The sequence below is a fragment of the Heptranchias perlo genome, chromosome 32 (genome assembly GCF_035084215.1).
Source record: "Heptranchias perlo isolate sHepPer1 chromosome 32, sHepPer1.hap1, whole genome shotgun sequence".
Lineage (NCBI taxonomy): Eukaryota > Metazoa > Chordata > Chondrichthyes > Hexanchiformes > Hexanchidae > Heptranchias > Heptranchias perlo.
In genome coordinates this window covers 24025955-24039947 of record NC_090356.1, presented here as the reverse complement: position 1 = coordinate 24039947, position 13993 = coordinate 24025955, and the positions used below count along the sequence as shown (strand labels likewise).

Genomic DNA, 13993 nt, shown 5'->3' with positions numbered 1-13993 from the left:
AAACGGAATTAACATTTTAAGAAGTTAGGGGTGAACAGATTGGATTTGACCTGTTACCTGCAGTGCACTGGAGGGAATTAGAACAAGTCTATAATTCACATCATCCTTGGCAGTCACTGAGGTGATTAGCTGGTCATTAATCCATCATAGAATCATACAGCACAGAAGGAGGCCATTCGGCTCATTGTGCCTGTGCGGGGTCTTTGAAAGAGCTCTCCAATTAGTCTCACTCCCCTGCTCTTTCCCCATAGCCCTGCAATTTTTTCCTTTTCAACGATATATCCAATTCTCTTTTGAATGTTACGATTGAACCTGCTTTCATCACCCATTCAGGCAGCGCATTCCAGATCATAACAACTCGCTGCATTAAAAAATTTATCCTCATCTGGTTCTTCTGCCAATTACCTTCAATCTGTGTCCTCTGGTTACTGACCCTCCTGCCAGTGGAAACAGTTTCTCTTATGTACTCTATCAAAACCATTATAATTTTGAAATCTAGGTCCATTATCCCGGTGGCAGAGTTGTAGAGACTCATTAAAAAAAAGGGTGCACGGGTCTGCTACTGTAATAAGGGCGTTATAAACTGGATAGCCCAGTGGTGAAGGATAGAATACTAGAGCCTGATCTTCAGTTGCTTCCAAGCCTTTATTCACAGAGATCCACATTATCTACCCCACACCCTAGATAAGCTCTCATATAAATGGATACAAGAGAGTCGCCAATTGATATGCACCACCTGAATATAATTAACACTAATTGATTTAAATCATATGGATACAATTAACAAAGGGTTTGAGCAAAGTAAACAGTGGGAGCTAGCTGGCAGATGCTGGTCTCCCAGAATCCGAATTAAAAAGCAACAAAATAAGAACAGCTTTAGTTACTGACAAGTTGTATTTGACTTTTTTAATGCAAAATTACGGCATTTGGGCAACAACTGTACAACTTCATGGGATTTGTTGCGAGATGTCACTCTGTGCCAAATCACTACCTCTAAGCATTGTTAAAAGCACATTGTTTTCATGTAAAAAAAAATGTTTTGAGAAACCTATTTTAGTCCATAACCCAATTAGTTACCCTCTCAGCAGAGGCAAGCAGATGGAAGAGATGGTAGAGAAATGCTGATAACAAGACAGAAATGCATGGAGGCACCTGACCTGTGCCCATACTCTGTGCTGCGCTTGCTTTATTCCACGGGAGATTATGTCCTCGTTTCTTCTTGTCCGAGGATGTTCGGATGTTATTTAGCAGAGGCTGGGGCTTCTCCTGAAACAGACCTATTGCACAGGAGCACATTAGTTAGAAAAGCAACATGTCGTCACGTGCGGACAATAGTACGTTAGACATTTACAGATTTTCACAGCGGCTACTCACCCGCTACAGACAAATGAGCCGAGCTGTAGAAATAAACTAAAAATATCAGGGTAGTATTATCTAAACTCCAGATATCTTGAGGTGAGTATCTGATCTCCAGACCCATCTCTTGAAATAAAACTTGAAAATGCCCCTCATGCTCGCAATCCCCTTGAGCAGGGAAACAATAGGAACAGTGTCCAGTTTCTCCATAGCTACACAAGTTTAGTTACTGCAGGGGCAAGATACATTCCCCGATATTATCTCCTGTGTGTTAGTTTTAACAAATTCATAACACAGAAGGAGGCGATAAGCCCCATTGCCCCTGTGTTGCTCTCTGAAACAGCTAGCCACTTAGTCCCATTCTCCTGTCCATTACCCATACTCTGCATTTTTTTTTCCTTTTTCAAATATTTATCCACTTTCCTTTAAAAGCTGTTATGGATTCTACTTCCACCACTCTTTCTATTAGGGCATTCCATGTCCTAACAAACCCTTGCGTGAATGAATTTCTCCTAACTGCTCCCTTTATTCTTTTGGTGATGATTTTAAATTGATGCCCTCTAATTACTGACGCACTGATCAGTGTAAATAGATTTCCCACACTCTATCTGGCCCTTGTCCGCTCTCCATAATCAATTAAAGAACATATTCCGCTCTGGAAAGTGAGGCACAAAAACACCCATGAGGAGAGATATTGCAGCTTTAAACCTAATAAAACATTCATCTGTAAAAAAATAAAACTTCAACCAGTTTAACAGATCAATGCAAATTTTATAAGCTGTTAGTAAAGAAAAAACTGACTGGTACACTGCACAGTGTTACATTGCAATTTCTTGCAGCATAAAAATTGATTTGTCCAGAACACATAGAGTGGTTTATGAGAGACTTGGAGTTCAGATACACAAATCTATAAAAGTGGGAAGACAAGTTGATAAAGTTGTTAAAAAAAAAAGCATCTGAGAGCCTAGGTTTTGTAAATGGAGGCATAGAGTACGGAAGCAAAGAAGTAATACTAAACCTATACAAATCATTGATTTTGTTGCAGTTAGAATATTAGAAAGAAAGAAAGAGCTTACATTTATATCATGCTTTTGACATTCTCAGAGCATTTCATAGTCAATGAAGTACTTTGAAAATGTAGTCACTATTGTAATGTAAAAGAACACAGAGGCCAACATTGCACAGACTGAGGTCCCACAAACAGCAATCAGATATATAACCAGATAATCTGTTTTACTGATGGTGGCTGAGAAATAAATATTGGCCAAGACATCAGGAGAACTTCCTGGCTCTTCTTCAAATTGCGCCACAAAGGTGCATGGAGTCTCAGTATAATGTCTCATCCCAAAAATGGCACCTCAGACAGTGCAATACTTCAGTACTGCACTGAAGTGCCAGCTTAGATTATGTGCTCAAGTTGCTGCAGTGGGTTTTGAACCACAACCTATTGACTCAATACTACCACTGAGCCGAGGCTGACACCTACTGTATCCAGTTTTGGGCATCTTACTTTAGAAAAGATGTCAAGATCACACAGCAGGTGCAGAAGAGATTTCCTTAGATGATATGAAGGATGAAAGACTTTAGTTATAAGGAGAGCATGGGATTAAAGGGACAGTGGCAGCATGGATACAAAATTGGCTAGGGGACAGAAAGCTGAGAGTAGCGGTGAACAGTTGTTTTTTTAGACTGGAGGGAAGTATACAGTGGTGTTCCCAGGGGCCAGTATTAGGACCACTGCACTTTTTGATATATGTTAATGACCTGGACTTGGGTATAGAGGGCATAATTTAAAAGTTTGCAGATGACATGAAACTCAGAAATGTAGCAGACAATGTGGTGGATAGTAACAGACTTCAGGAGGACAAAGACAGACTGGTGAAATGGATTGACACATGGCAGATGAAATTTAATGCAGAGAAGTGTGAAGTGATACATTTTGGTAAGAATGAGAGGCAATATGAGCTAAATGGTACTATTTTAAAGGGGATGCAGGAACAGAAAGACCTGGGGGTCTAAAAGTCTTTGAAGGTGTCAGGACAAGTTGAGAAGGCTGTTAAAAAGGCAAACGGGATCTTTGGCTTTATAAATAGAGGCGTAGAGTACAAAAGCAAGGAAGTTATGCTAAACCTTCATAAAACACTGGTTAGGCCTCAGCTGGAGTATTGTGTTCAACACTGGGCACCACACTTTAGGAAGGATGTCAGGGCCTTAGAGAGGGTGCAGAGGAAATGTACTAGAATGGTACCAGGGATGAGGGACTTCAGTTATGTGGAGAGACTGGAGAAGCTGGGGTTGTTCTCCTTAGGGAAGAGAAGGCTAAGGGGAGATTTGATAGAGGTGTTCAAGGTTATGAACGGTTTTGATAGAGTTAATAAGGAGAAAACTGTTTCCAGTGGCAGAAGGGTTGGTAACCAGAGGACACAGATTTAAGGAGATCGGCAAAACAGCCAGAGATGACAAGAGGAAAGATTTTTTTATGCAGCGAGTTGTTGTGATCTGGAATGCTCTGCCTGAAAGGATGTTGGAAGCAGATTCAAAAGCAACTTTCAAAAAGAGAATTATATAAATACTTGAAGGGAAAACATTTACAGGGCTATGGGGAAAGAGCAGGGGAATAGGACTATTTGGATAGCTCTTTCAAAGAGCTGACACAGGCAGGATGGGCCGAATGACCTCCTCCTGTGCTGTACCTACAATGATGATATTGAATCTGAAACTCCTCATTAAAACAAAGATGTTTAAGAGGAGACCTGATAGAAATGTTCTAAATTATGAGGTAAGGTAAGCAAAGGTAAATCGGGAAAATCTATTTCTACTGGTCAGTGAATCAGTAGCTCAAGGGCATCAATTTAAGATCACCGTATGAACAAAGGGAGAAGTTAGGTGACTTTTTTTTTATGCTGAGGGTTATTAGGACATGGAATGCCCTAATAGAAAGAGTGGTGGAAGCAGAATCCATAAGAGCTTCCAAAAGGGAAGTGGATAAATATTTGAAAAGGAAAAATTGAATAGGTTATGGGGAAAGGGCAAGGGAATGGAACTAAGTGGGGGTGAGCTCTTTCAGAGAGAGTAATGGGCTGAAAGGTCGCCTATGCTGCAGATTCGATGATTACGGGAACGCAGTTGAACTAGGTCGGAGAGGGAGAAAGGTGGTCAGGATGAATTGACAAGGGAGGGTCGATTTGAATTGGAAGAGAAAGGGTGGGGAGTTGGATGGGCAAACTGCGTTTGTAGGGGTAGAGTGCTTTTGTTAATTGGGGCAGTGGGAGTTGCATGTGAGAGAGTGACTGTTGAGGTAACTTTTGGGTAAAAAATAAAGGTTCGGGGCAAGGGAGGCCCCGGGTTTCCTGTGGAGCCCAGAGGAGCCAGACCCATAAGGAAACCTAAATTTATTTTTAAAAACTTACTCGCTTGAGCCTCTTCTAGCCCTAGATCCAGCTCCCGGCAGGTTTGGCCTGGCGAGGAACCTGTTACTGCTCCCCGCTCAGTCCTCCAGTTACTATAGCAGATCGGACCCGATGACATCAACAGAGCCTGATCTGTATATTTAAAGAGGATCCTGCAGGCTTGGGCCGGGAGTCCTTGCCGCCTGAAATTGAAAATTAGCACCAGTCAAATCAGGGCGGGAAAGGAGTAGGTATGTCCCCCCGCTCCATTTTAACTGCCCCCCCAACCTGCTTTCTGCCAGGCGGCATGGTTGGAGGGGGGAGGGGGGAAGAGTTAAAATCTGGACTTATGTACCTACTCATTTTCATACATCGGAGTTGTTCTAGTCAGTTTTTTTAAAGCTGTTGGTCAGCTTCTGTTAGTTTTCTAGGTTGGCCTTTATGGGCTTACGGAGATAGGACTGGATAATTGGCTGCAACATTGCCAACGCGCTTTACGGCCAATGAAGTACTTTTTGAAGTGTAGTCACTGTTGTAATGTAGAAAACGCAGCAACCAATTTGCGCACAGCAAGGTCCCACAAAGCAATGTGATAATGACCAGATAATCTGTTTTAGTGCTGTTGGTTGAGGGATAAATATTGGCCAGGACACCGGGGAGAACTCCCCTGCACTTCTTCGAAATGATGCCGCGGGATCTTTTGTGTCTATCTGAAAGAGCAGACGGGGCTTCAGTTTAACATTTCATCCAAAAGACGGCACCTAACATGCACTTATTACAATTGATGCAAACTGTGTAATATAGCTGTCCAATGTACACTTACAATGAAAGAGCACAGTTTTCTTGAAAGGATTGCTTGTGAACACATTATACAGTGATACACGTATCGACACACCTTGTCACATCACTTGCCCGTGAGATTGTGATGATTGTGGTGTGTGGCTCCTCTCCCACCACTTGCAAAACATTTAAAAAATATTATTCTTGGGATGTGGGCATCACAGGCAAGGCCTGCATTTATTGCCCATCCATAGTTGCCCTGAGAAGGTGGTGATGGGCCTTCTAGTTTTTTTTATATTTCAAAATATACTTTATTTCATAAAATTTAAGGATACTACAATTCCAAGGCGAAACAATTCAAAAATAATACAACATACGTCGTACACAATACAATTCCAATATTACAATTTAAAACACAGTACATATCTTATCATACATTCTGTACAATACAAGGTGGGATGGCCTTACACAGTGGCCTTTCTCCATAGAGCCTTTGTGTAGGTCGCACCTCGCCTCAGTTCGTCCCACAGCATGTACTCCTGGACCTTGGAGTGTGCCAGTTGGCAACACTCGGTCGTGGACAGCTCCTTCAGCTGGAAGACCAGCAGGTTTCGGGAGGACCAAAGGGCCTCCTTCACCGAGCTGATGGTCTTCCAGCAGCAGTTGATATCTGTCTCGGTGTGCGTCCCGGGGAACAGCCCGCAGAGCACAGTGTCCTGTGTTACCGAACCGTTGGGGATGAACCAGAACAGATACCAACGCATCTCTCTCCACACCTGATGAGCCTTCTAGCAGTTTGATACAACCGAGTAGCTTGCTAGGCCACTTCAGAGGGCAGTTAAGAGTTAACCATGTTAGTGTGAGACTGGAGTCACATACATGCCAGATTGGCTAAGGACAGTTTCAATCCCTAAAGGACATCTGTGAACCAGTGGGTTTTATGACAATCCGACAACTTCATGGTCACTTTTACTGATACCAGGTTTTATTTCCAGATTTTAAAAAAAATGATTTTGAATTCTCAAAAGGCACCCCTTTAAAGCCAATGAATTGAAGCCCTCTATATGCACATTTAAAAATCTAAGCAGAAACACTGGCATTTTCCCTCTGGGGCCTGGATTTGAATCCAGCCCAGATGAATGGGATGAAAGTCTCCTCTATCTACTGGCTGTAAAGATTCTATGTTGAAGGATGTTGGACTTTTCAATATTAATTACCTGCTAAAGGAGCTGGGTTTGTTTGAAAGAATTAATTCAACAAGGAACGGTTACACTGACTGTTCGACGGCATGCTGGGAAGGTTGACCACATTCGAAAAGTCTAATTCAGCAGACTGTCCAGAAGGTTAAACATAAGACGGCTGCTGGGTCTTGAAAGTCTGTGAGAAGCTGTTGTAAATATCAGAAGATGTTGTATCAACTTCTTTTAAACGATGGAAAAGAGAGAGATTGTAGAAAAGTACCAACAGTGTGTTTTTGCCAGCAAGGGTGTAAAACCAGCTTTTAGTAAGTTCTAGGAGGCAGTATACGAGACTGACCGGGGACGGCCCACTGGACTGACCGGGGACGGCCCACTGGACTGACCGGGGACGGCCCACTGGACTGACCGGGGACGGCCCACTGGACTGACCGGGGACGGCCCACTGGACTGACCGGGGACGGCCCACTGGACTGACCGGGGACGGCCCACTGGACTGACCGGGGACGGCCCACTGGACTGACCGGGGACGGCCCACTGGACTGACCGGGGACGGCCCACTGGACTGACCGGGGACGGCCCACTGGACTGACCGGGGACGGCCCACTGGACTGACCGGGGACGGCCCACTGGACTGACCGGGGACGGCCCACTGGACTGACCGGGGACGGCCCACTGGACTGACCGGGGACGGCCCACTGGACTGACCGGGGACGGCCCACTGGACTGACCGGGGACGGCCCACTGGACTGACCGGGGACGGCCCACTGGACTGACCGGGGACGGCCCACTAGACTGACCGGAGACGGTCCACTAGACTGACCAGAAACAGTCCACTAGACTGACCAGAAACAGTCCACTAGACTGACTGGGGACGGCCCACTAGACTGACCGGGGACGGTCCACTAGACTGACCGGGGACGGTCCACTAGACTGACCGGAGACGGTCCACTAGACTGACCAGAAACAGTCCACTAGACTGACCAGAAACAGTCCACTAGACTGACTGGGGACGGCCCACTAGACTGACCGGGGACGGTCCACTGGACTGACCGGGGACGGTCCACTGGACTGACCGGGGACGGTCCACTGGACTGACCGGGGACGGCCCACTGGACTGACCGGGGACGGCCCACTAGACTGACCGGGGACGGCCCACTAGACTGACCGGGGACGGCCCACTAGACTGACCGGGGACGGCCCACTAGACTGACCGGGGACGGCCCACTAGACTGACCAGAAACGGTCCACTAGACTGACCAGAAATAGTCCACTAGACTGACCAGAAATAGTCCAGGACACAGACCAGAAGGATGTCAATGGAGAATCAACCCCTCAGTCTTCCCGAAGCAGAAGAATTGGCCATTCTGAGTTTCAAGTTGTACTTCTAATTAAGGTTGTATGAATCTCTACCTGTAAAACTTGTTCTATTTTAATGTTAATAAAACCAATTGTTAGAAAAGTTTAAAGCCTTGGTTGATCTTACCTCTGATTACCCTAAAGCAGTAAAGGGAGAACATTAAAAACCCTACAATGTGAAATGAAGTGTGCAATCTTGAGCCAATCCTAGTGGGCACGGACCTGTAATTTTCCACCAGTTGGTAGTCTCACTCAGAGGGCCCCAGGGCGGCAGTCAGCGGTGACCTTCTGAGTTTGGGGCAGAATGGAGGGAACTTATTGATGCTGATACTGGTGGTGTAAAACGCGAAAGCGATGCATTTCCCTGTGAAAATATCCTTTACCTCGACGAACAAAAATTCATTAAACAACTTCTAAAGAAGCAACAAAGCTCTTCTTTAGTTGTTGGCTTTCTTCCCACTGACAGTATTGTGCTCAAGGCTTGTACAGCAGATGTTGCAGGTTAATTGCACTGTTTTGCTCCTCTTTCTGCCTCAGGAATACAGTCACAATTCAAAGGTGAAATACTTCTGGATGGCACCAGGAGACATTTCCATCGTCTGTGCTTTCAGTCTTGAGTATTTGAAGTCTAAATTAGGAGTCTGTAATGGACAGGATCGCACTGGAAACTGTCGTCAACCGTGAACGGCTGTAATGTGAAACTGCCAGAAACAATTCGCTTCTGACTCTCAGCGATCATCAGAGAGAGTGGATCTTCATCCCTTCTCACTGAAGTTAACTGGCAAGTCTACATTCCTCGTGCATTTTCACAACTTTTTCCTCTTACTCCGAATTGATCGGATTCAGTGTCCAGTGAAAATAAGAAAATGCCGAAAAGTTTTCTCGAGTCAAGTTCCGTACATCTGGGATTCAGTTTCAGAAAAACTATTCAGAGTCAAATGGCAGACGGTGTAACACACTCTGAAGTAATGTCGAAACCATCCACTTCCTAAAACTGATATTTCTCTAGAACTTACCAAGCAGTTTTTGAAGAGGAAAATAGAAAGATTTTTGTTTTTTGGGGTGGGGGGTGGGGGTTGCTGTGGAATTGCTAGAAATTCTGAAGTAACTGTCGAAAAGTAATCTCATATCTCTGGACATCCACTGACAAGACCACACGACTTGTAACCTCTGCCTTGCTCCATGGTTTTATGGAAATACTCAGCACCACAGAAATGACAATGTTTGGATATTAACTATTATTCAGAGGATTGTGATGTCCGTTGTAATTTAGCAGCTAGAATGCTAACCAATTATGGCAGAGGTAATGGAGGCCACAGGAGTAAAGTTTAAAAAAAAACTATTAAAAATACTGGGTGGCTAGGGTATTACGAGGCAGTAATCTAATCTTGGGTTTCAGATGGCGAACAAAACTTCTGAATTTCAGTCTTAAATAAAAATGGAAAATGTTTGAAATATACAGCAGATTCATCAGTACCTGAAAAAAAGAAAAAAAATTAGTTTCATCCATCAGAACTGGAAGATAAGTATGTCCTTTTATGGGACTGAACAAAACAAAGAGAGAGGGGAGACTTTTATCTGTTGTTGACTCCACTGCTTTGTTCAGCCCTATAAAAGGCCTCACTTACTTTTCCCTTACCAGCTCTGAGGAAAGTTAGTTTTTAAAAGGTAGTTATTACTCGAAGTAGTTTCTCTTTCCAGCTGCTGAGGACCTGCTGTGTATTTCCAGCATTTTCTGTTCTATGTTCGGATTCCCATGTGCTTTTCTTTTGCTTTTAACTTTGAGCTTCACCCTTCCCCAGTGTCATTGGATCGATTGATTGGATTTCTGCCTTGCAATCTACTCCCACCCATCTGACATCCTCTATAATCTACAGAATAATACTTTAGGTTAAGGGTATTTTGTGGAGGAGTTGTCTAGTATTCAGCCTGTAGGTGTTTTTTTTTAAAGTAAATGATCGATTGTTGCTACCGCGCTGAGTGGAGTTTTTGTTGTCAGCCACCAGAAACAAGTCACAAATAGGAAGCTCTTGCTTATCAAGGTTAGGAATGTTAGTGCAGGGAAATTTCAGACTCCCAGTCCCAGCACTTCCAAGTTGGGTTTACCAAGGTTCAGTAAGGCTCCCTGTACTCTGCTCAATAACTGTGCCGTGTGACAGCTTCTATTTCCCCCATTTGCCATCCTGTGGCCTCTTGGCGCAGCTTTTGTGCTGTGACCCTATGTGCAGTGACGCTTATGTAGGAAAATATTCTGCAACAGCTGTGACCCACGTAGCGCAATGAGATAAATGAGCAGTTAATCAGATTTTTCATGATGTTGATTGTGTCCAAAGAATGCCACGAGGTCTTGGGACGAGCAGACATTAAAGATGGGCCTTGGTTAAATCAGGGATAGTCAGCATGGATTTGTTCAGGGAAGGTCATGCCTTACAATTCTGATTAAATTCTTTGAGGAAGTGACAAGGAGGATTGATGAGGGTAGTGCAGTGGATGTTGTCTACATGGATTTTAGTGAGACATTTGACAAGGTCCCACAAGGCAGACTGGTCAGAAAGGTAAAAGCCCATGGGATACAGGGAAATGTGGCAAATTGGATCCAAAATTGGCTCAGTAACAGGAAACAAAGGGTAAAAGTTGATGGATGTTTTTGCGAATGGAAGTCTGTTTTCAGTGGTGTGCCACAGGGCTCAGTGTTGGGTCCCTTGCTGTTTGTGGTATATATTAATGATTTGGACTTGAATGTAGGGGGCATGATTGGCAAATTTGCAGACGACTCAAAAATTGGCCGCGTAGTAGATAGTGAAGAGGATAGCTGTAGACTCCAAGAAGATATCAATGGGTTGGTGGAGTGGGTGGAAAAGTGGCAAATGGAGTTTAACCCGGAGAAGTGTGAGGTAATGCACTTAGGGAGGGCAAACAATAAAAGGGAATATGCAGTAAACGGGAATACATTGAGAGGGATAGAGGAAGTGAGAGATCTTGGACTGTATGTGCACAGGTCCCTGAAGGTGGCAGTACAGGTAGATAAGGTTGTGAAGAAGGCATACGGAATGCTCTCCGTTATTAGTCGAGGTATAGAATACAAAAGCAGGGATGTAATGATGGAACTGTATAAAACGCTAGTAAGGCCACAGCTGGAGTACTGTGCGCAGTTCTGGTCACCACATTACAGGAAGGACGTAATTGCTCTGGAGAGAGTGCAGAGAAGATTTACAAGAATGTTGCCAGGACTTGAAAATTGCAGCTACGAGGAGAGATTGGATGGGCTGGGGTTGTTTTCCTTGGAGCAGAGGAGGCTGAGGGGAGACTTGATTGAGGTGTACAAAATTATGAGGGGCCCAGATAGAGTAGACAGGAAGTACCTGTTTCCCCTAGCGGAGAGTTCAAGAACTAGAGGACATAGATTTAAGCTGACTGGCGGAAGGATTAGAGGGGACATGAGGAAAAACTTTTTTACCCAGAGGGTGGTGGGTGTATGGAATTCGCTGCCCGAATTGGTGGTGGAGGCAGGGACCCTCAACTCTTTTAAAAAGTACCTGGACCTGCACCTAAAGTGCTGTAAGCTGCAGGGCTACGTACCGGGTGCTGGAAGATGGGATTAGAATGGGCACCTGGTTGTTTTTCGAGCCGGCGCGGAAACGATGGGCCGAATGGCCCCCTTCTGTGCTGTATCTTTTCTATGGTTCTATGGTTTAACCCTTCATATGACAATGCAGTGTGCCAGCCTAGACTATGCACTTAAGTCCTTAGACCCACAACTTTTAGATCCAAAGACAAGAATGTTAACAACGAGCCACAATTATGATAAATTGCAAGGTCTTCGTAACAGTAGCCACATCAGTTGGTGGACCATTGGATCATCGTCACACCAAAGATCCACTCCACCCTGAGAGCTCCTGGTCTTGGTCAGGTTGTGAGGGGCTGGTGCTAATGGGACAACAACTGCTTCAGGACAATAGAAGGGAGAATCACCCAGTCCACTTGTACAGCCATTTAGACTAGCAATGGTAAAGACCTGGGATTAAATTGCCTTTTTAGGCACTAGGCTAGAGGACGATACTTGTAGGAGAGAGATCTAAAGTGACAGGGAGATTCAGAAATATATCTGAGTTAATGAGCTCTGGCAGATTGTTTATTTACTCCTGATGAAGGCTGCTCTACCAATGAAAATGTCTAAATTGAGTTATAAAATAACAAGGAGATAGTTAGAGATACGCAATAAACAGTATGAAGCTGACATCATCTGAGTTTTTGAGCAGTTTGACCAATCAGCCAAATCGAAGCCTCTTCTGCCCAGGTCCCTCATATGACTTTGATCAATGGTTTGCAAAGTATCTGTGAGGCGAGCCCTGTAAATATTGATACAATAACCACAGCTACCATTTACATAGCAACTTTAATACAAACATCCCAAGCCTCTTCACAAATGGGTGAAGGACAATGAGCCAGGATGGGAGAGATTAGGAAGGCGAAAGCTTGGACAAAGACATAAGTTGTGACAAAGTTTTTAAAGGTGAAGAGAAGTAGAGAGAGAAACAGATTTGGGGAGGGAGTTCCAAAGAGTAGGACCGACATGGCTGAAGGCTCTGCCATTAATGATGGGGAAAAGGAAGGGGAATGCATGACGGGGTGGAAATTGGTTATGGCTTGTTTTTGGGTCCATAACCAGTGGCGCGCGCCAGCAACTGGGAGGCCCCAGGCTGGACCAAAATTGGGCCTTGGGTCTTATTTCAATAATCCAGGTAAGCTGCTGGCGCCTGTCATACCTCCACAGGCACCTCGCCCAGTGGAAGAAATCAATATTGGCCCGAATGCAAGTCCCAGGGAGGGGTGGGGGGGCCAATCACAAGTGCTGTGATGTCGGAAAAGCACTTGTGCTCCTTCTGGCTCCACAGCAATGATTACTGATACACTCTCAAGCACCCTCTGCAAACATTGAACATTGAGATCCCCGCAAATATTGGCACACTCCCAGTGGTCCATGTAAATTTCGGCACGCTCCCAGTGATCCATATAAATATTGATACGGTCCAAGTGATCCATGTAAATATTGACACAATCCCATGGATCCATGCAGAAACTGACACACTTCTTTGGATGCCATGTACTAACTACTGAAAGGTACTGTCAGCTACTGAAAGGAAAGCAGCATCGATCATTACAGTAAAAGGTATTTTTAAAAAAAAACTTGTTTCCAGCAACAGAAATAACTTGTCAGTACGTCAACAGGTAGACAAAAAAAAAAACAGAATAGAGAATTCTCGAGAGACGATGGTGGCTGCACAGTATACCTGACAAGAAATCTAATGACCCCTAGGGTCAAGAGACTCCAGTCTTTGACCCTCCTCTACAAATACCAGCTGACTATATATTGCAATTCTCTCTGATTCACTAAATCCATTGTCTGTCGCTGCAACTTTCCACATTTACTTTGCTGGGAAATTTGTGGAAGACTGAGAAGTATTAAAACTGCAGTACAGGCGAGGGAAGACGGCAAATTCTCATGTGGCGCTCCAGACAAAACACCAGAAGAATCACGTCCCTGATTTGCCGCACTGGCATCATGTAGCGCATTCCTTGTGAAGCTCCCCTTTCAATAACAGCAGGGATTCTTCATTTTGCAGCTGTTGAACTAGATGATGCTACATTTTGAAAAAAAAACATTATAAAAAGAAAACAATAAAAAGTCCAATATCGCCAGCTGTGTTTGGGAAAATCAGATTTTTACACGCTTGACTAAATCACAAAATTTGGGCTGGTTTAGCCAATCCCCTGGGTGCATAGTCCTCGAAGGAAAAGCTCAAGTGACAGACAGAGATGTGCCTTGATTGTTTTATTTAGTGCACCTTTTATTCTATTTCAATTCTCTCTTGGATTCTTTCCACTGTTATTGGATATATTGAACTGTGCAAG

At 44.3% G+C, this 13993-nt stretch overlaps 1 protein-coding gene across 1 annotated transcript in view; it reads right to left on the bottom strand.

Moving 5' to 3' along the window:
* The window catches only part of disp3 (dispatched RND transporter family member 3), a 382438-nt gene that overhangs the window by 45565 nt on the left and 322880 nt on the right, over nucleotides 1–13993 (bottom strand). The window contains exon 13 of the mRNA XM_067970641.1: nucleotides 1158–1277. Within this exon, the coding sequence (XP_067826742.1) occupies nucleotides 1158–1277 (120 nt within the window). The remainder of the gene's footprint in view (nucleotides 1–1157; nucleotides 1278–13993) is intronic.